Source organism: Metarhizium brunneum, chromosome 4 (assembly GCF_013426205.1).
Source record: "Metarhizium brunneum chromosome 4, complete sequence".
Lineage (NCBI taxonomy): Eukaryota > Fungi > Ascomycota > Sordariomycetes > Hypocreales > Clavicipitaceae > Metarhizium > Metarhizium brunneum.
Genome location: NC_089425.1, coordinates 1,636,873 through 1,658,192, shown reverse-complemented (window position 1 = coordinate 1,658,192; position 21,320 = coordinate 1,636,873). Strand labels below are relative to the sequence as shown.

At 52.4% G+C, this 21,320-nt stretch overlaps 9 protein-coding genes across 9 annotated transcripts; 4 read left to right on the top strand and 5 right to left on the bottom strand.

Annotated features, from left to right (window-relative positions):
- Positions 1-4: 4 nt before the first annotated feature.
- Positions 5-632, bottom strand: G6M90_00g071540 (uncharacterized protein; the record flags this gene model as incomplete). Its single annotated transcript, XM_014690419.1, has 2 exons — positions 5-265; positions 333-632. 2 exons carry the CDS (start codon positions 630-632, stop codon positions 5-7), a joined length of 561 nt encoding a protein of 186 aa, XP_014545905.1.
- Positions 633-1,431: 799 nt separating this feature from the next.
- Positions 1,432-4,090, top strand: eaf3 (Chromatin modification-related protein eaf3; the record flags this gene model as incomplete). The annotated part of the gene is made up of 5 exons (XM_014690421.2): positions 1,432-1,827; positions 2,358-3,011; positions 3,279-3,550; positions 3,722-3,834; positions 3,918-4,090. The coding sequence occupies 5 exons, from the start codon at positions 1,432-1,434 to the stop codon at positions 4,088-4,090; spliced, it is 1,608 nt and encodes a 535-aa protein (XP_014545907.2).
- A 217-nt stretch (positions 4,091-4,307) lies between these two features.
- G6M90_00g071520 (mitochondrial 54S ribosomal protein uL30m) lies at positions 4,308-4,571 on the bottom strand (the record flags this gene model as incomplete). Its single annotated transcript, XM_014690422.1, has 1 exon — positions 4,308-4,571. One exon carries the CDS (start codon positions 4,569-4,571, stop codon positions 4,308-4,310), a length of 264 nt encoding a protein of 87 aa, XP_014545908.1.
- An 845-nt stretch (positions 4,572-5,416) lies between these two features.
- Positions 5,417-7,511, bottom strand: G6M90_00g071510 (uncharacterized protein; the record flags this gene model as incomplete). The annotated part of the gene is made up of 2 exons (XM_014690423.1): positions 5,417-6,946; positions 7,056-7,511. The coding sequence occupies 2 exons, from the start codon at positions 7,509-7,511 to the stop codon at positions 5,417-5,419; spliced, it is 1,986 nt and encodes a 661-aa protein (XP_014545909.1).
- Positions 7,512-10,787: 3,276 nt separating this feature from the next.
- G6M90_00g071500 (uncharacterized protein) lies at positions 10,788-12,758 on the top strand (the record flags this gene model as incomplete). Its single annotated transcript, XM_014690424.1, has 2 exons — positions 10,788-11,228; positions 11,730-12,758. 2 exons carry the CDS (start codon positions 10,788-10,790, stop codon positions 12,756-12,758), a joined length of 1,470 nt encoding a protein of 489 aa, XP_014545910.1.
- Positions 12,759-14,332: 1,574 nt separating this feature from the next.
- G6M90_00g071490 (uncharacterized protein) lies at positions 14,333-14,458 on the top strand (the record flags this gene model as incomplete). Its single annotated transcript, XM_066130955.1, has 1 exon — positions 14,333-14,458. One exon carries the CDS (start codon positions 14,333-14,335, stop codon positions 14,456-14,458), a length of 126 nt encoding a protein of 41 aa, XP_065987021.1.
- A 227-nt stretch (positions 14,459-14,685) lies between these two features.
- gel2 (1,3-beta-glucanosyltransferase gel2) lies at positions 14,686-16,312 on the bottom strand (the record flags this gene model as incomplete). The annotated part of the gene is made up of 3 exons (XM_014690425.1): positions 14,686-15,813; positions 15,870-16,166; positions 16,307-16,312. 3 exons carry the CDS (start codon positions 16,310-16,312, stop codon positions 14,686-14,688), a joined length of 1,431 nt encoding a protein of 476 aa, XP_014545911.1.
- A 2,076-nt stretch (positions 16,313-18,388) lies between these two features.
- Positions 18,389-19,098, top strand: GUK1 (Guanylate kinase; the record flags this gene model as incomplete). Its single annotated transcript, XM_014690426.1, has 3 exons — positions 18,389-18,398; positions 18,456-18,772; positions 18,841-19,098. The coding sequence occupies 3 exons, from the start codon at positions 18,389-18,391 to the stop codon at positions 19,096-19,098; spliced, it is 585 nt and encodes a 194-aa protein (XP_014545912.1).
- A 743-nt stretch (positions 19,099-19,841) lies between these two features.
- Positions 19,842-20,980, bottom strand: spn2 (Septin spn2; the record flags this gene model as incomplete). Its single annotated transcript, XM_014690427.1, has 3 exons — positions 19,842-20,177; positions 20,231-20,793; positions 20,866-20,980. The coding sequence occupies 3 exons, from the start codon at positions 20,978-20,980 to the stop codon at positions 19,842-19,844; spliced, it is 1,014 nt and encodes a 337-aa protein (XP_014545913.1).
- Positions 20,981-21,320: the final 340 nt, after the last annotated feature.

Sequence of the window (21,320 nt, the reverse complement as noted above, 5' to 3'; positions counted from 1 at the left end):
TTTTTTACGTCTTGCTCGCGCACGCATCCTGCAAGGAGGCCAGGCCCTCCAACACGTCCTTATTGAGCTGGGGATTAGACAATTTGCCGTACTGCAGATCGCTCAGGTCCTCAATGGTCTGGCGTATGGAAGCGACAAGCTCGGCCTCTTCGTCCTCGAGTCGCTGCATCTCGGACTGCATGGCTGCCGCGGCGCCATGGAGATCTGGAATCACGGTGTGGAGGGTATATTTGGAGCGTTTGGCGCCCGACTTGTTCCCAAAGAGCTGTGTATTTTTCTTGTCTTAGCCGGGGGAAAAAATGCTTTCAAGCACTTTGAAAAAAAAAACGTACCGCTCTCTCAATGTCAACCTCTGCGTCGCCGTCGTCGTCCCTGCTTTCCTCCAGCGCTACGCGAAGTACCTCCCGGCGCATGGCTACGCCGCGTCGTGCCTCGTCATCAATGTTCTCTGTGACGGTGTTGATGACGATGTTGCGCTGGGCTTGGAGGTCGCGGAAGAGGAGGCGGACTTGGGGGTGCGCTTGCCACGAGCGTGGGAAGAGGGCGCGGAACTGGTCGAGGGTCTGGATGGATGTAAGAGGCGCTGGGAGGAGGAGGTAGTGCTTCAGGATGTCGGATTCGGTTGGTGCCATTTTGTCTTGTTTTGTTCTATTTGAATGGCGCGTTTTGTCATGGGAGTGTTGGCGAGGCGAGGTTTGGGTTGACGCGATGGCCCTCGTTGAGAGGTGGATGATGGTGTCGGTTTACGGTGGAGTAGCCACACTATCATGTATGTATGCAAGTACAACAAATCACACAAGCCAGAGCCGGAGCCGCTTCAAACATGTATGTGCCTACTCAAGGCACTTGAAAAGTGAATCGTGGATGGATTTCAGGTCACACTCTGATGTCGCAGTGGTTTATTTAATGGAGCGGTTCGCCAATTGCTGCCGAAGAGACGGCGGAACCTGGCCCTTGACTGCCGGCGGTGCGGCGCCAGCCAATCACAGGCAGCCCCGTCGATGGATGCCGTACGGGTGCTGACTCCATGTCCCACAGAAAATCGCGTCGTCGCGTGCGCAGAACTATGAGATGCAGTCAATTAACGCGGCTTCAAATGTTCCTCTCACACAGACAAGCCAGCCGACTGACCTGCTGGCTCGTTCATCCTGTGCTGCCAGCGCCAGCATTGGCCTCTCGCTCCGACCATTTGTGAATAGAGCTGTCGTCGCACAGCAATTCTTTTCATTTTTTCTTTTTCATTTAATTTCTTTTTTTCGTCACTGTCGACTGCGCCTCTAGTTTTCGGCTTGCATTACGAGTATTTTGGCAAATCCTGTACGCCTCAGAAGCCCGCCCCATCCATCATCATCATCACCAGACGCCACAGAGACGCTATCAACGGCCTGTACAGAAGCATCATTACTTGCAACAAACACATCCTCTTCCACCATGGCTCCCGCGCGTCAACAACAGACGCCCCAGTTCAACAAGGATGAAAAGGTTCTCTGCTTCCACATGGACATGCTCTACGAGGCCAAGGTCATGGATGTACAGCCTGGCGAGAAGCCCGGCGACGGCTTCCGCTACAAAGTGCACTACAAGGGCTGGAAGAACACCTGGGACGACTGGGTTCTCGCAGACAGAATCCGGCCCTTTGACGACGAGCACAAGGAGCTGGCGGCCCAGCTTCACGCCCAGGTCAAGAGCAGCATGCAGAAAAACTCCAAGCAACCCAAGAAGAACCTCAAGGGCGGCGACTCGGCCAGAGGCAGTGAGGAACGGGGCTCAGGCGCTCCTCAAGGGGGGAGAGGGGGGAGGAGAGGCAAAGACTGGGAACTAGAGCAGGTGAGAGACTTTTTTTTTTTTTCGTGCAAGCTCGTGGTTATTTTGCGTTTTGGTCTGGCGTGTGCACGGCGCAGCCGTGGTGTGCCGCGAGTGCTGGCCATGTCTACGACGGGCAGGGCGAAGCAAACATCTTGAGCCGCATTTGCCTCGCTTTGCCGTGTTTCTTTGGGCTTTTATGTATGAGAGCGTCTTCTCTTGTCTAGAGGATACCATGTCAGCGCCTCAGACTCATGCTTGGGCGTTTTCTGGTTGCAACAGCCTGGACGGCCCTTGTGGTGCGACCAAACCTGTGCTTGCTTCAACCTAAATCCTCATTCTAGTCCCTTTTGCAGTCTATCGTCGGCCGCCGGCTTGAACTCTCTGGCTAGTGGTTCTTTGATGTCTATACTCGGCCAAAGTATAAACGCCGTGGTATATACATACATATATATATATATATATCGACGAGTTTGTGCCTGGGCTGGACACGGCGACCTGCGCAGCATTTTTATTTTACTCACCCTTTTGCACCCATCTACTTCTGTCCCAAGAAAAGACATTTCGTCTTCAGCCGATTCAGTGGCATCAAAATGCCCCGCTGCGTCGTCTCCCAGGCCCCCAAGCGCCCCAAGGTTGGGCGAGGCGTCAACACCACCAAGGCTTCCAATACAGCCAAAGTCCCCAAGGTCAACAAGATCACCAAGGTCTCAAAGGTCTCCAAGAAGGTCTCCAAGGTCTCCAAGAAGGTCTCCAAAGACGATGGCAAGGGCAAGGGCTGCAAAAGCGCCAGGGCAAAGAAGCTACCAAGTACTGCTCGCCCACCGAGGGAACATGCACGCCAGACATTCCCCCTGTCCAACGTGCGTGGGTGCCCACACGCAGAAGACGACGCAGAGCACGCAGGACACGCAGGGCACGCAGACGCCGCGACTATCGCGCCAGCGCCTCGCCCGGGTCCGCCTGCAACACCTCCGGGCAGCAGACGGAGCAACATTGCCAGCAAAATCAAGCGTCTCCGCATGGCCCCCGATCATCTTTTGCAATTCCCCCAGGTCAATCATCGCTATCTGAGCGCCCAAGGAAGGATCCTGTTTGACAATCGCTACGAAGTGCCCCCCTCCCCTCCCGCAGACTCCCCCAAAAGGCTCCCTAGACACACAAAGGCGGCTCCCAAAGCCACACACGCCGTCGCCCAAGCAGGGAGCGTAGGGGTTAGGAGCCCAACACTTGACCAAAAAGTTTTGACACAAGAGGCAGGCGCTCTAAGAGTTTGAGCCGCAATCATGAGTCGGCGGTCCACTCGTCCGGCGGTGTGTTCCCTTCCATCCGCGCCTCAACCCACTTCATCGGGTGCTTGAACCACGGCGTCCAAGTGGTGCCTGTCCTGCAAACTGCTTTGCAAATTGCACATGTCTTTATTCGGTACTGCCGGTTTGGCATTTTACCGCCACGCGACTAACCAATGCCAATAGGAGGACGCCTTTCACAGCAAACCCATGATCAATCTCCCCGTGCCCGATCACATCCAGGCCATGCTCGTCGACGACTGGGAGAACATTACAAAAAACAACCAGCTTGTGCCTCTCCCGCACCCGAAGCCCGTCACCCGAATCCTCGAGGACTACCTCTCATTTGAGCGGCCCCATCGGGAAGAGGGATCTGCCAGCATGGATATTTTGGTTGAAGTTGTTGCTGGGTTCCGGGAGTACTTCGAAAAGGCACTCAGCAGAATCCTATTGTATCGGTATGGTCCATCAATCAACCAATCTCTTCATGACATTCATCTTGATACATCCACCCTGATATTTGCCTTGTAACCATCACTCTCCGCCCATGTCCCCTGCCACCCCCTAATTCCCGCCTCATTCATAAACCAACTCTATCTCTTGACCAATTTAAAACTAACCCCTCCAAGCTTTGAGCGCCACCAGTACATGGACCTTCGTAAACTATGGGACAATGTAGAATCCACCAAGTACAAAAGTGTCTGCGATGTCTACGGCGCCGAGCACTTATCCCGCCTACTTGGTACGCTTCGCCACAAAAATCCCCCCCCCTTTTTTTTTCTCTCTCTCTCTCTCTACTCTAATGCTAACAATTTCATATTCAAGTTTCCCTGCCCGAGCTTCTAGCCCAAACAAACATGGACCAACAGTCCGTTTCCCGCCTGAGAGAGGAAATCGGCAAATTTACAGTTTGGCTAGGCCGGCACTGCGAGACATACTTTGTGAATGAGTACGAGACCCCGTCGCAGGAGTACGTAGACAAGGCGAGAAGCTTTTAATGTTTCAAAGCGCACAACCCAAAATTGTTCCATTTTTGTCATCAACTCCATGTATACTACATCTCAGGTCCAGGAAGCCCGGGGGGGGTAAGGGTAGCGAAATCAATGCTGCTTTTTTAGTCGTACAATATGATACAGTGATTTTGTTTCCCGACGGGCCATATATGCAACAAGTTCTTTTCTTTTTTCTTTCTTTTTCTTCTTCCTCGCGCGAAAATCACATCCTCCTCACCGCCCGCTCGACGTAGAAGCCGGCGTCGGGCGTCCTCGCCCTCCTCACCTCCCCGGCGGTCAGCTTCTCCCGCACCTCCTCCACCTTCACCAGCTCCTTGACCTTGAAGATCATGCCTGCAAACTGCGGCTCCACGGGGTGGAAGACGGTCTGCATGCGCTTGCGCAGCCCCAGCGCCGCGAGGACGCCCCTCGTCCGCTCGGGCAGCCCGATTGCCGAGCGGTGGAGGGTGATTCTGAAGAAGGACATTGTCTTTTCTTCTTCTTCTTCTCCCCTCTTGTCCAGCGTCTCGTCTCGTTTCTTTTCCCCCCTTCTCCTCCCTTTTTGTTTTCTGGGAATTACCTCGCCGCTCTGCTGGCGTAGGTGCTTGCTGTTGGTCCCTCGCGTGGGAAAGGGCAAAAAAGAATTGCGCTCGCGGCTCGACAACCAGTGGGGGGAAGTTGGGACGATTCGCGACTTCTGCAGGTTAGAATTTGTAAACGACAGCTTTTGGTGAGGTGGTTGATAACGTACAGTTACCGCATTGGCTGCCTGCGTCGCGGGTTTGAATGTCGTCCAAGACTTGGTTGGGGGCAATTGTTACGGATGGGACCAAGGACGGACAGATTCAATGTCACGTGGAGTGTCCACTGCTAGATACCCTGTATCGTGCAGTGTGGGGGTGCGCGCATCATACCACCGGTTACATTGATCCATCGGAGCTGTGACGGAGTAACAGATGTAATTTTCGGCGAATCTGCCACGCTACCAGATCGAAAGACCTAGGTAACTTTAACAATTTTATGGTTAATAGATGGAGCTTTCGAGTATCATGTTAGGCGGCCAGGATAGTTCCAATCGATGCACTTCGCAGCTAACAGAATCACAATACACAGAAATTACAAGTCGTGAGTACGGTAGAAAACAAACCAACTTTCATCATGTCTATAGTTTATTACGCGGAAACTAGCTAGTTATGTGCTGCTTCCTAGCCCACATTTATCGAGTTATTACACCCGTAATCACTATATATCCCATCACACCCAATCAAATGCACGTTTAAAAAGAGACCCCGCGCTCATTGCATATTTCCTTTTCAGCACATCTTCAGCACCTTACATCTGAACCTCCACTCTGCCTTCGGCGCCAGGCCGGCCTTCGCGGAGGTTGGGCAGCAAGTACGTAATGTCATCCCAGGGGTGGCGGTACAGACCAGTGCGCAGTCTCTTCTGGTCGAGGTAGTGGGCAATAAGACCAATGCTTCGGCCAAGGACGAAGAGACCGTTGAGAACACCCATTCCGAGATAGTCTTCGGCCTCCTCGGTGGAGAAAGCACCACAGTTGCGGAGTAGATCAACAAAGCAGACAGCAATGCAGCCGTCGACGTTGAGAATCAGATTGTCCTTCTTGGAAGTGGTGACAGTCTCAACAGCAAGAGCATAGTCAAGCAGTTTGTGGTTGGGGAACTTGGATAAAACATACTCCTTGACCAGCTCGACACGCAAATCAGGGTTGTTGCGGGACTTGACTCTGTGGCCAATACCGGGGATGAGCTTGTTGGCCTTGCGCATGCTGTCAACAAACTCTCTGGGGCTCAGACCCTTGTCAAAGGCACGGGTGAATTCTTCAGCAGCACTATCCAAGGCGCCACCGAATCGGGAGCCTATGGTCAACAGACCAGAAACAAGAGCGCTGATCAGGTCCTTGCCGGCGCGAGTAGTAATAATGGTGTTCATGGCACCAGACACGGCAGGACCGTGGTCAGCAGTAAGCATGAGAACCATCTCCAGGAACTTGGAGGCGTAGTCAGGGAGACGGCGACGGAACCATAGCAGAGACATGACACCACCGATGCCGATATCCTCCTTGAAGACGTCAGAGATAGGCATACCGGCGTAGAGGAGCTCTTGGCCTCGATCATCGGAAATGGTGGAGATGAAGGCAGCCGGTTTTCGAATGAGACCCAGCTCCTGGGCCCAGGAGTAGTCGATGGGAATCTTAGGAACAACGGGTTCGGCCTGGGGTACAATTGTACCCTGCTTGACAAGCTTGTCGTAGACTTGCTTGAGGACAGCAGGCATCTCCTCGAAAGTGTTCGGGACGTGGAAACCAGCCTCGCGCATAGTCTTGTTTTTGGTGGCGGCAGTCTCACGCTGAGAGTTGGCGAAAGAGCCAGCATGACCGAACTGGACCTCGGTCTTGAACATGCTGGCACAAGTACCAATGGCCCAAGCGACAATGGGTTTGGTGATGATGCCCTGCTCGACGGCCTCTATGACCTTGTACTCTTCAACACCACCTACTTCACCGAGCAAGACCAGAATCTTGCAGTCGGGGTCGGCCTGATATCGGAGCATGTGGTCGATGAAGGTGGTTCCCGGGTACCTGTCACCACCAATGGCAATACCCTCGTAAACACCATCGGTGTTCTGGGCAATAATGTTGTTGAGTTCGTTGGACATGCCACCAGACTTGGAGACATAACCGACGGAGCCCTTGCGGTAGAGCTTGGAGGCCACAATATTATCCATCATACCGCCAGTGTTTCCAATCTTGAAACTACCAGGCTTGATACCACCAACAGTGGCAGGGCCAATAATAGTGACACCCTTCTTCTTGGCAGCATGGGCAATCTCACGAGCTCGCTATCACATTGTCAGCAAAATAGATGACGTGAATTGGGATTTTGGCGAGGTAATGGCTTCAACGGTTTGAGAGAAGACAGTCAATACCCCATCAGGCACAGAAACTTACTCGCTCTGGAACACCCTCAGCAATGATGGCAATGGTCTTGATCTGGGGGTACTGCATGAGCTCCATGGTAGAGCTGTAGACGCTTCGGGAAGAAGCAAAATTGACGACGACGTCAACGTCGGGGTGCTTGGCCATGGCCTTGTCAGGCTGCTGGTAGACGGGTAGCAAGGTCTCGCTGGTGCCCCAGTACATCTTGCTAACAAACTGACCGCCAAAAGTATAGATAATACCAGCAACCGAAGGGGTCTTGCGCTTGCAGATGAAGTCAAAGTCCAGCATGCCCTGGACGGCACGGGGCTGGAGACCATAGACAAAGCATCGGGTCTTGTCGTTGAAGAGAGCGTGCTCAGGAAGAGGGCTCAGAGGTCGGCTGGGAGCAGCGAAACGCTGAATATGGTCATTGGCAGAGAGCAGGCCCTTGGAGCCATTTGCGCCATTATTCGTCGCTTGAGCCATGGCTGGACGTGAATGTCGTCCGTGTCAGGAACGTGGGATGGTGGAGGACGAGAAAGTGGTGACGGCGGGGAGAAGTCGGCGATTTTCAGGTGCGGGCCACTGGTGAGTTCTGGTCAGCAACGAGTATAGCTTTATTGAGGCGCGGCTGTGCGAACCCCCTGGAAGATTTTGCAATTGCAAAAGGGCGATGGTGAGATGAAGAGAGGGAGAAAGCGGCGAGAAAGTCCAAGACGGTAAAGTCAATGGGGGGATGGAGGAGGAAGAAGGTGGGATCTCAGGAGAGGAGAGCGAGAGCGCAAGGCGAGGAGCTTTCTGGATGCTGAATAGTGAAACGATTGCCTGGGCGGGCAAAGACTAGAGCAGTCTGCATGTGGCCTTCTAAAGCTGCCAGGCTCCTCAGCACCGGCTGCACCGCCGTTGGCTGACGCTGTTGCTTCCATGCTCTGAAGTCAATCGTCTGCGGGTTACTCAAGCAGGCCGGGCCAACTAGAATATGTTGTGGGGCAGCAGATTCGACCAGACTCTGCAGAAGCCAGGGGACACAACAGCTCCAGAGTGCTAGGCGTCCCCCACCGTCCAACGGAGGAGGCACTTGTCCGTCACGGCGACGCGACTTGGAGGGAACCTTGAAAGCACGTTAAAAAAAAGAAGTGAAACAAACTTACCGATTGACGTAGTAACTATTTTCCCCGGGCGCAGTTTGCAACCCTTATTGCCTTGTAATGCGTGGAGATTTTGAAGCGAGTACGGGAAGTGTAAGCAGGAGAATAAGTGAGCGCCTCTTTTCTGAACAGCTCCAGACGTCGACGTACGGTCGAATCTTGCGCAGCAACTATGAACGTCAAGCCCGGGCTTCCCAAGCTCCAAGCTCTCCCAGACAGGTACAACTTCGAAAGCGGAGCGGTGCGTCAAAGTATCGGCGCGAGTGTCGGGGGCGTCAGCGAATAGAGTCTGGTGGGATGAGGATGGGCCCAGAAAATGAGTTGGGGCGGCGTTATTATTTTGTTGTCCCCCTTTTGCGCCTGGTTGTTTGGCTTCTGGTCGACTCTTGCTAATCTGTTGAATCGTCTTGGTGTGACTATTGAGGCTGGGAAAGTGAAAGTGGCGGACCCTTGTCCCGCCGCAGCTACCAGCGAGCCCCAGAAAAAGCGTAGCCCCGAGTACCGGTACCTTTGCCAAATTCAAGGCCGCAGCCGCCGTTTTCGGGGAATTTCAACGCGCTGCCCGACACTCGAGCACCAGACTTGAGAACTTCGTTAGAAAAAGCGAAACATCAATCGTCCACCGCTGCGGTTTGCTGTCCTGAACCAATTACCTGCCCTGTCCCTAGTGTTTGGTAATAATGCCTAAGCTCGCTTCCACTCACGAGTCACACCCACCAAGCCGCGTTTCGGACCCCGAACCTGAATCCCAAGCCATAACTAGCAGCCAGACATAGCTCGCTGCTTACATGTCAAACGGTACATGTATGCTTATCCCGCTTATTCGGGGCTTTCAGCCAGACGTTTTCAGACGCTGCTGCCAGCCACTTGCTGCTGCAAGTTCACTACCAAATGAGTAAGTTATATAGAGTGCCAGACCGGAAGTCATGCGTAATTAACGTAGGCTGGCGGTATAGTTATGACGATTCCTGCGAGAATCGTCGCTTAGGGATGATGGCAGTGCACGAGGGTTGGAGGGGTGAATGTCGTCTCCTGCGGCATGCGGCATGCGTTCCATTTCGGCAGGGTACGGAGTTTGTCCAAATGCTGGCCCCCACCCTGTTGTTTAGTTGTTCCGTCGACGACCGCTTGATGTTCCCAGTCTTGGGTCTGTAATTCAACACGGCAGAAGAAGGCGTCCGTGCTGCGAGTTGCGAGCTGCGAGGTGACACGGGAGATGGCGCTCAGAATCCGGGCACCACAAGACTTCTTGGTCTGTTGACCGCGCTGCAACGTCGGAGTTGCCCCGTTGCTTTTGAGTCGACAGCTTCTGGGTTTGCCCAAGTCTTCCGCAGCCGTCACTCCTGGCTTGATGGCTTGCAGCATTTGCCTCTCCCATCTAATTTCGAAGCCAGTCGACATCGGAATAACAGAAAGAGGTGAAGCCAGCCGCCAGGGTCCTGACAGGATTTGGGTGACGTGCGAACTCTTGTGGGCCGCCTCAACTGCGCTGAATAGTGCCAGATGCCCCGAGTGGCCCCCACTTGGCACCTCTCAACCGCTGGGGCATGCCCGAATTGAATGTACCGGTACTCGCGGTCAGTGTGTGTCGGTGGTCTCACATTCATCGCTTCTCGTACTCCGTACTCAAGCTAAGGCTCAGAAGCTGCTGGGGATGGCTGCGTCACCCCAATGTTTTTTTTTTTCGTCGCGGTGGCCAACGGTACTTCGTATCAAATCACCTTGGGGCCACCGTCAGTATGCCCGCCAAAATAGCCCACCGCCATTGCTGCCAGGGCTTGGTCGTCGTCTCAAAAGCAATGAAGCAGTGTGATCCTTCACCGCACTTCAGTGTTCAGGAAAATGGTGCTCCGGGCACTGTGTTCACCGTAATCCGTAGTCGCCAGGTAGGGCCTGGACGGACAGTGGCACCACGCAGTGGTGTGGTTCCATGTACTCCGTATGTGTGATGTCGCCGGTGGAGGCACCTGGGAATGGCCGTGATGGGAGTCCTCCAGCAGTGAGTGGCCCAGACTTGAGCTTGATGTATTGCGGGGCCTGCGGCAGGCACGAAGAGGCACTTGCCTTCCTTCCCGTTGCCCCTCTCGATTGAGCACTCCAGCACTTGCAGACGCTCCGTCTACCACCGCCGCCGCCCGCATCCTGGCTGGAGCTTTCCAACACTGAGCCCAAAATTTTGAAAGCTGACTTCGGCCTCGACCTTGACTGTCACACCCTCTCCGCCATTTTCATCTTCGCTCCAGATAATCGGACCTGTTCCCTGGGGTTCTTGTCAAGATCTCTTTTCTTTTGCAACCAGCCCAGTCTGCAATTGCAACTGCGAACTTTCTCCCGCTTCGCTCCCAACGTCCAGCTTGAGCTTGCCTCTGCATTGGTATGTGCAGCCCAACCCACCTTCGTCGGATCTGTGCGAGGTGTTGAGCAAAGGGTTCCCCTCAACGCCATTCACTTCTGCGCTGCGCAACTCGTACCTTTTCGCCAGTGTCTCCCGAAGCCAGAAACAAATCACTTGCTAACGGCTTTCGCAGAAGGATATTTCAGATCGAGCGCTCTAGGACAGAGACACCCCGAACATCTCCTATTCCACACCAATTCGTCTTCGCCGCAGCTCACCATGTCCGCCAAGGCAATTCTCGAGGCCGACGGCAAGGCCATCCTCAACTACCACCTCACTCGGGCTTCCGTCATCAAGCCCACCCCTCTTCCCAGGCCAACCAAGCACAACCCTCCTCCCAAACTGGCCTCTCTGCACTTCCCTGAGGATGCCGGCGTTGAGGATGTCCTGGAGCAGGCTGAGGCCACATATCCTTGGCTGCTCCACGACGGTGCCAGGTTCGTCGCGAAGCCCGATCAACTTATCAAGCGCCGAGGCAAGAGTGGTCTTCTGGCTCTGAACAAGACTTGGCCCGAAGCGAAGGCCTGGATCGCTGAGCGAGCTGGAAAGGAGCAGAAGGTCGAGCACACCACTGGTGTCTTGAGACAATTCCTGGTCGAGCCCTTCGTTCCTCACCCTCAGGATACCGAGTACTACATCAACATCAACTCCGAGCGTCGTGTAAGTGAACTCTTTTCTTTTCCTGTCCATTCTGCCAAAGAATCCAAATTAGGCCTAGGCTTCCGAGTGGTTGTGGCTCATGGGACGCTGGCACTGTCGTGGATTCGAGGGCATCCCACCCCTCCAGCAAGAATATTTGGCACGCATTTGCCCATTTTTGTCGCAATCAGCAAACCCGGATTTTAAAATGGTGTTTTTTTTGGTTGAATATTGTGTGCTGGTCAAAGAGCGGCAGCTGCCCATCTTATATAGAAGGGGGTAGTGGGTTCTGGCGGCGGCCTACACCGGTCGCTCACTACCCATCTCCAGGGCGGACGGGCGAACGGATGTCACGACAGAGAGGGTCCACGGTTACCTTTACAAATCCTAACCCCTGCGGTCCTCAATGCCCACAATGGACTCTACAGCGTTCCTAGCTTGAGCACATATCTCTATTGGACTATTTCTTTCCTATTTCCGTTTTAGGCATGTTAGATGCTAACTTTTTGATTGCCTCTCTAGGGTGACTGGATTCTCTTCACCCACGAGGGTGGTGTTGATGTTGGCAACGTCGATGAAAAAGCCAAGAGCCTGTTGATTCCGGTCGATCTTGCAGAGTTCCCTTCAAATGAGGAAATTGCCAAAGCCCTCCTCGAGCAGGTTCCTAAAGGCGTCCACAATGTCCTTGTTGATTTTATCAGCCGACTGTACGCTGTGTACGTTGACTGCCAGTTCACATACCTCGAAATCAACCCCTTGGTTGTGATTCCCAACGAGGACAAGACTTCTGCTGTTGTCCACTTCCTCGATTTGGCTGCCAAGTTGGACCAGACTGCCGACTTTGAGTGTGGTGTCAAGTGGGCTATTGCTCGCTCTCCTGCTGCCCTTGGTCTTACCAACGTTGCTCCCGCCAACGGCGAAAAGGTCAACATTGATGCTGGTCCTCCCATCGAGTTCCCTGCTCCGTTCGGTCGTGAGCTGACCAAGGAGGAGGCTTATATTGCTGAGATGGACGCCAAGACGGGTGCCTCTCTCAAGCTTACTGTCCTCAACCCCAGCGGCCGTATCTGGACCCTGGTTGCTGGTGGTGGTGCCTCTGTCGTCTACGCCGATGCCATCGCCTCTGCTGGCTTCGCTGACGAGCTGGCCAACTATGGTGAATACTCTGGTGCTCCCACTGAGTCTCAGACTTACCACTATGCCCGCACAGTCCTGGACCTGATGCTCCGCGCTCCCATGTCCGACAAGGGCAAAGTCCTCTTCATTGGAGGTGGCATTGCCAACTTTACCAACGTTGCCAGCACCTTCAAAGGTGTCATCCGGGCTCTGCGTGACTACGCTACCCAGCTGAACGAGCACGACGTCCAGATCTGGGTCCGTCGTGCCGGACCCAACTACCAGGAAGGTCTCAAGAATATGAAGGCCGCCACTCAGGAGCTGGGCCTCAACGCCAAGATCTTCGGCCCTGAGATGCACGTTTCCGGTATCGTGCCGCTGGCTCTCATCCCCGGCAAGTGGGAGGAAAGCAAGGCCGAAGAATTCAGGGGTTGAATACGTAATTCACGAAAGATAAATAAGATATATGAAGCATAGGGGTGGTGATTGGAGATTATGTGCGGGCATGGGGTGTGCAGCGAAAGGGAAGATCATAGATGGTAACGCTAATTGGTACCTCGTGTTGTTGTATTTTGCAAGCTAGACTACGGAAACATCTGAGCTATTCAATATTAGGCCTTGACCGCTGCCTGGACAGACGGCAAGGGGCATGTATGGGCTACGAGACGGACAAGGGGACGGCTCAAAACAAACGATAATCAAAACCATGCACTTACATATCGTGCTTGCTGCCTTGTCATGTAGTATACCTAGTAGCTGTGTGACTTCCATTGCCACACGTGCACGTACAGATATGATTGGATTGCAAGATCCCAGAACAAAAAGCATTGCTTATTGCCCCGAATCCAATCCTATCCCAAACAATGCCAGTGGTCCGTTATCGAACGCGGACCATGCAGTACAATACTCCGTACGCCAGTTGAAGATGTATCACCCCTGCAAATGAATGCATGACATCTTCGTCGCCTCTCCCGCCGCTCCCGCCGCCACTTCTTGCCACAAACATGATGCATATGTTGAACGGCTACGTGCATGTCTTGCCGAAAAGAAAAGAAAAATATCCACAAACACCACAAAAAATTAAAGCAACCAGATCTTTTTACATGCAAACACCCTATCCGCCCCCCCCCTTTCTTCTCCCCAACATAATCCCAGTACTGGCTTCCGTGCGTACATTAACAAACCCCCTCCCGGAAAGGAAAAAAACAACAGCCTTCTCCATCCTGTACGCTTTTCGCAAAACATGACATGTCAACTTCTACTACATTTTTCCTCTCTTCAACACGCTTCGCCCGACCCTCGTTTCATTCTGCTGCGCCCATGCCCCCCTCTCAGGCGTCCCCCTCGCCCTTCCCCCGCGGCAAAAAACACAGACACAGCTTCGATTCCCTTCCCGCAACGCCGCCGGTTTCTCTTGGCGGCATGATGTCGCGGAAGGTGCGAGGCTGCCCGCCGTCCCTTTTGTCACGAGGGAGTGAGCCAAGCGGGGGCCGCCTACGTGACTGACGTCTTGTTTGCCCGCTTGCCTGTGAATGTTTAGTACGGAGTGATACGTGGGAAACCGGGCCGGTTCTTTTTTTTTTTGTGTGTGTGTGTGTGTGCGTGCGTGTATGTTCGCAGGGTGTGTGTGGTTGACGCGTATATTTCACTTTGGGCTGGGGACCAGCCCTCCCAGTGAACCTTTTTTTTTTCCGCACTTATATATATGATGAGAAAGGCGAGAGGGAGTGGGAAAGAAAGAAAAAAAATCAAATCTCCCAATTTCATGAAAAATTTCTAATCTTGAAGCTGAAAGCTGAAAAACCTGATCGGATATCGCTTACACATACAACACACACAAACCTACTTGCTTCACATCAACACGAATACCACCACCCGGGGCAGCCCTACACGGACAAGCCATGTCTTCTTGCTGCATTTCTTGTTGCCGCGCCCCCGATTTTGGCACCCACGAATTTTGTGTGCCTTGCGATACGGGCTCTGCGTGCACTACTCCTTACTCGCGAGACATGTCCCTCGAGGACGACGGATATCAGCGGCCCCTGTATGGGCATGTCGGGACGGATGAGACTCACAAGGAGGCCAAAGAGGTTGGAGAGAAGGATGAGAAGAACAAGGAAACACAGGAAAAGTAATTGGTGTTGAGAAACGGAAGTACAAGGCGAATTTACAGCATGATGTCAGAGTGATGTACTATTTGCAACGGACTGCAAGCTAAGTATATGGTGCAATCATAGGAGTTACTGGGACAACAAACAATATGTATACAGAATGCAAAGAGGATATAACCTGGTGCTTTCCGCCAATTCCCACATTTCTATATACACCTTCGCTGGTCTATATGCGTCTAGACTGCTGTGAATCACACAAACAACATTGCAATCAGCGGCACCACAGCAGCCAACATCATCGGGGTATGGAGAACAGCACTGCTGTCTTTCTTGTCACCGGTAGAGCTGCCGGTATTGTTACTGGTCGCATCAATGCTGCCAGTTTCAGCCTTGTTGCTGCCAGCCATGTTGAACTGGTCATCAGGTACGGGAACGACCTTCAAGCCCGTGATTTCCTTGCCCTCGGAATCCTTGACAGTCATCTTGACGTTGAAGTCGGAGATCTTGACGATCTTACCACTGGGCTTCGGGCTGATGCCGTTGTCGATGTACTGCTGAGCGCCCGGAGGTGGGACCGGAGCGGTGAAGTTGGAATCAAAGCCATTCTTGGTAAGAAGCGATTTGGCGCACGTGGGAGGAGTAATATCCTTCTTGGCAGCCTTCTGCGTCTGAACGGATTTCCAGTCAATTGTAGCCCATGCCGCCTTGAGACGGTTGTAGTCGCCCAAGATGTTGAGAGTGGTTCCATTGATCGAGACAAGACCGTAATTGTTTGACTCCAATGTCCACTCGTAGACAACACCGCCAGAGAACGTGGGTGCCATTTTGTCGCTGTACATGGCGCGAGTCTCATTCCAGTGACGGGTAGGGGGCTCAATACAACCATACTCGCTGAAAAACACCGGGACGGAAGACTTGGCGAAGCCTTCGGTCAGCTTGTCGAATGTAGAGCTTTCATAGGTAGCCTTGATGCTGCACCAGCTGTAGGAGTTCAGAGCGAAAACGTCGGCACGCGTCATGTCGTCTGACTTGCCATCGGTGCTGCATTGCATGTAGTTCCAGGTATCCCAAAGGACATCGCGAACATCAGCAGCAGAGTAACCAACCGGAATTTGGCGCTTGAGGTTCTTCTTGATGTAGTTCTTCAAGTCGCGTGTGACGGCACGAAGATACTGTGGAACGTACTTGGCTGACTCAATGTTGTTGATCACTTCATTGCCAGAGAAGAAAAGCAGGGTGTTGGGATAGTTGGCGAAGGCTTCGACCACTGCAAATGTGTGATTGAGATAGGCGGAATAGTAAGTTTCCCAGGGCTTACCAGAGTCCAGGGCCTGACCAACAAGAGGAGAGTTGACGTCGAGAATCATGTACATGCCAGCCTATGGTGGCGTCGTCAGCCAACCAACGAAATCCCACGGCTAACGTGGTAACTCACAGCATTGAAGATACTAGCACACAGGTCGTGATTCTTGTTCGGGTTTAAGTTGTAGACACGGATAGCATTGACGCCCATGACCTGCATGAGGGCAGCATCTCGCAGGCAGGCATCGGGGTTGCTGAGAGGGTCGGGACTGTCCAACTTGAAGCCGGCACTGCCACCAGGCTGATAAGCGACACCTACGATCTGAAACCTGTCGCCAGTCTTACTGTTGTAGAACTCGTTGCCTTTGACCTCTAGCTGTGGAACGGCGGCGACAAACGGCGCGGCGAGCGCGACGAGAGCGGATTGAATCTAAGACGAAGCCTGTGGTCAGCTTTGCATGAACTCTGGGGCGATTGTCGATCTTGTTATCGGAACCAGTAACAATTGACAATTTTAGGGCTTGCTGCGACAACACGGCGTCCATGGACAGTGCCATATTCAATACATACACGCATGGTTGGATGCAGTTGCTGATAATACTGGTGAACACAAATCAAGATGCGAAGGATTGGTCAAGTACAGAAATATAGCAAAATGCAACAATATGGTGGGCGGGAAAGAGCTGGGGGGCTCTTTAAGGGGACAATGAAAAGAACCAAACTATTTAGCAAGGAAGGAACGAAAAATGAGTGTCGGCCTGCAGTGAGGCAAAACTAGTGAATACGAGCAGGAATGGGAAAGGGAAAGGCCTCGTCGGTGAAGAACTGACGATGGGGTCATATAAGCGGGAATGGTGCTTCCCATGTGGTCCATGTCATGTCGCTTGCTCCTGCCTCACATCAATCAGTGATATGACTATGGGTCCAGATACTCTCATGCACTCCCACTTCTAAACACCAAAGTAAACCCAATGCCATGACTCTCATGACCATTCCCTCGCTAGTACGAAACAAGAGAACCGGGGCCCGATGACACCGTCCAGATACACGAGACTGTCACAAGCCCTGGACGCTCGTCCATGCAATATCTGTTCCTACGGTTGCTACCACTCAATTTACCAACGTCAACACCTCTCTTGTCCTATCATAATCCAGGATTCACGATTCACAATTGCTCTGACGCTAGCGCGTGGAACTGGACCAGGGGTAAAGGTCCTCGGGGTCAAGTACTATGTACATACAATTAATTGCTTCATCATTTCTTGCGTCCCGCAATACAATGATTGTCCACTCTCGCTGCCCTTGACCCGTCTAATGCTCTGGATAGACCTAATACAACCGCCGTGATATTCACCAACATCGTTGAAGAAGTTCAATGTTGGCCTAGAGCCCCTTCAACGTTGCTCAGCCACACCCGACCCAGCAATTATCAACCCGTGTCCAGGGGACGTGCCACTCGACCCGGGTACTCCGTACGCTGATTTTTTTCCTTCACGTCCATTCTCATGAGCTTCAATGACGGTGAGCGCCCCGCAAACAAGCACGAAATAACCCTGCGTTGCCATCACGCCGCCCTTGTATTTCGCCGACTGGAACTCTGGCAGCCCGACACGCTTTTGTCTGCCGGTCTTCCGTTTCGCTACTTTCCCAAAGTCACCGTATTGGGTCGAGGTTTATTTGTCAATCATGGACACTTGGGGCATTGGTCCCATGTTGTGGTGTAGACTTCAACAGCCTGTTGACAGCACAAACAGCCGGCTGAACAACATGACCACTCCGAAGACCCATACAGCGCTAAGTCACCGCGACAGAGGCCAGGACTCAGCCACTGTGACGAAACCTGAATACCTTGCGCGACTCCAATGGCGTGGAGTTTGAGGCTGTGTTTTTGACGAGATCTCAGGGCAATATACATATATATGTAGTTCATATGGATACTAAGCCTCCAGTGCAGAAGACAGGATTTTACCACATGGGTCCTCTTGCATGTTAGCACTCCCAAAATGCACCCTCTCATCAATACACCAAGTGACTTGGGAATAAACATAGACATCAATGCAACGTCGAAGCTGGGCGACATAATGGCTAGCCGAGGATAATGTCACGATAAACTTGGGTGCTACCCTATAGCAGGCCAACCTAAGAGACAATCTATGTAAGTTATATGACTGGGATCATGCCTAGCGACAAGGATCTTGGAGGGAGGGAAGGAGTCTATAGTATTACTCCGTACTTTGGCCTGTTATCGCCCTGCGCACCGATGACTACCTCTAAGTATTAAGTAGGTACATAGTATGTAGTAGGTATTCATTCAAGAATCATGGTTGTGGAGGATAAACGGAGGGAAAGAGCCATCCGCGCTGGAATCGAGAAAGCAAGGTGCCATCTCGTTGGAATGTCATGCTAAGCCCCCATGCCATCATCCCAATCCCCAAGTTGGAGGGGCACTCGAGTTCACAGACCGCTTTCCCAATCCAGACACCCACGTCAAACCAGGTACCGCTGCCGACCAAAAAAAACAACCATCATTCAGTCCATTCTCCAGATCTGTACAACCATTGTCATATCATTCTCATGCCCCGCGTCCACCGCATATTCGGCGCCCTAATAGTCCAAACTACCCGAGCCCACAACTGCCGCCAATTCCTTACAATGGCCACTCGTACGTGCAGAGCTGTCATCACCCAATAGAACATCCATGGCGGCTAACCTTCACCAGCACCGCTGGACCGCCGCCCAATCATCATCTCCGGCCCATCAGGCGTCGGCAAAGGCACGCTGTACAACCGTCTCTTCGCCCAACACCCAGACACATTCTGCCTGTCCGTCTCGCACACCACTCGCACCCCACGGCCCGGCGAAGCCAACGGTGTGGACTACCACTACGTGTCTATGGGCGACTTTGAAGATCTCATTGCCAAGGACGGGTTCGTGGAGCACGCCCAATTTGGGGGCAATCGCTATGGAACGAGCAAGATGACTATTGAGGATCAAACTAAGAAGGGAAAGGTTGTGTTGCTCGATATCGAAATGGAGGTTCGTCTATTCAATCAAGAATGAACGCGGGATGCTGATTGAGGGGCGCATGCTGACTTGAAGAGTAGGGGGTTAAGCAGATTAAGCAATCCAGCATCGCTGCTCGGTATATTTTTATTGCTCCTCCGTCGCTCGAGACCCTGGAAGCGCGTCTCCGGGGCCGTGGCACCGAGAACGAGGCAAGTATCCAGAAGAGACTGAACCAGGCGAACAATGAACTTGAGTTTTCCAAGACTCCGGGTGTTCATGACAAGATCATTATCAATGATGATCTCGACAAGGCTTACAATGAGCTTGAGGAGTACATCTACCAATCCTCGGATTAATGACCCTGACGAACGATACGCTAGAGATGATATATACTGGTACGAACACGACGTTTCAAAAGCGTGAAGTAATAATAGGCATGGCACTTACATCAGAAGGAGCCAATACACAATGTACCTTACAACAAGATTTATGCAATGCTCTAGATGTATATAAGATGCATAGACAAAACCTGTCACACAGCCCAAGCTTGCAGGGAGTCAATATTTTTTCCCCCATACAGCGTTTCATTTTCTCGGGTGACGAAGCCAACTTTAGCTATACTTGGCGTGCAAGGTATGAGGTCTGATTAAAGACTAAGAAATGGTAAAAAGAGCTCGAGGTGAGTGCTAGTAAAGACAATAAAAACACGTATAAAATAGACTTGGGCCCATGAATTGCGGGGGGCCATTAAATTCGGTGCCAGAGCTCACATCAACTCAACCCGGCTCGATTCTGGCATATCGAGACTGATTGCTCCGGATCCGTAGGTTGGTCATATCTCTGCCTTTCTGCTAGGCGCCACCCACAACCCCTTTATAAAACCAAACAAAGGCTCTTGCTGGCAAGTCCTAGGTCGCACCACAATATGACGATGTGACCAACCCTCCCCAGACAAAGGATATCACTGCCCTTTTTGCTTCCACATGACACCGTGAGAAATATTTAAGTTCGTAAGAAAATAGTCGGCCGCAAGCCCCCTTAAGCTGCCAAGAGACGCCGTTGCTCCCTCGCCAGTACAAGATCAAGCAGAAACATTGGCTTAGTAGCCATTCATGGCCATTCTTTGCGAGCTGCGGCTCAATTCTCGGTCTGCAGCAGGGCTGATGGGTCTGCTGCTTGCGCCGCCACCATGCGCACTGCTCTCCTTGAGGGCCAACAGCTGCTTCGCACGGAAGGTCTCGTAATGGATCTGAGAAGTAGTCTCGATAAGATCCTGGAGATGGGTTCGGAGAAGGAAGTTGCGGAGGTAAACAAATTCGCAATGGTTCTCGTCCTCGACGTTGATGACACCCCATCGATTCTGGCGACCGCGGACCTGCTTGCCATCAATCATAATGGACTTTTCGGAGCCAACAACAGCAAATGGAACGAGACCCTATTTCATAATTTAGATTCTGTTGTTTCCGTCCAACATTTAGCAAAACTTACCTTGATCTGCCCGTTCAGGGAACGCTCCTCATCATCAAACTCTTCATTGTCATATGGGTACATCTTAAGGTTGTGGAAAGAAAATTCCTCCTTGATGCGTTCCTTGAAAGCCTGGCGCTCCTCAACCGTCAATGTATCGGCTTTGGCAATGACGGGAACGACGTTGACGACATCGGACAGCTTCTTCAAGACAACAATATCAATGGGCTTCAGTGAGTGGCCTGAAGGCTGGATGAAGAACAAGCAGCAATGAATGCGGGTGTCCTGAATATAGCGTTCTCGCTGAGCAGTGAGCTCCTTTCGTAGGTAGGCGGAGTGCTGGTCCTTGATATACTTGACAATGGGGTCCCAGCAGCGGTCGTTGTTGACCAGGTCGCCATAACCGGGGGTATCGACAATGTTGAGTCTCAATCGAACGCCGTTCTCCTCAATGATGTGGGAAACGCTCTGAATCTCGGTGGTAGAGCGAATAGTCTCATCAGGCTGCAGACGACCCTTGGAGTCGATGAGGTGCGAAGCGAAGATGGTGTTGATCAGGGTTGACTTGCCCAGACCAGTCTGGCCTTCAGAGATAACAAAGGGTTAGCTTTATTTCCGCAATCTGTCCAGCTCCCGGGTTCACCCTCGCCACGTACCAACGCAAATAACGTTAAACTGGAAACCACGCTTCAACAGCTTCTTCTCAATCTGGGAAGTAATGCTGTCGAAACCGACGTGGCTCTTGGGGAAGATGGTGTTCGCGGCAGCCATTGTGTAGATCTAGTAGGCGGGGGGACACCAGATGCACTAAGGAGGTACGGCGATGGCTGTTGAAATCGAGACGTAAAAATCTGGACCCTATTCCAAGAAATCTGGAGGAACTCTGCAGGATGGACGAAAGACTGCGAAATACGACGGCAGACGTGCACGGTCAAGGATAGAGTGCAAGTCGACTGGAGTTTTGGAGGTGGTCGTTGACAGATCCAGAGAAGGGGTAACTTTCGGGGCGCTTGGCTGACTTGGCGTCCCTGCCAATCCAAAGCGATAATTTCAATGACCCAAAGAAGGTACAGGGACTAAGAAAGGGGGAAGGGGCATCTGGGGACATTGC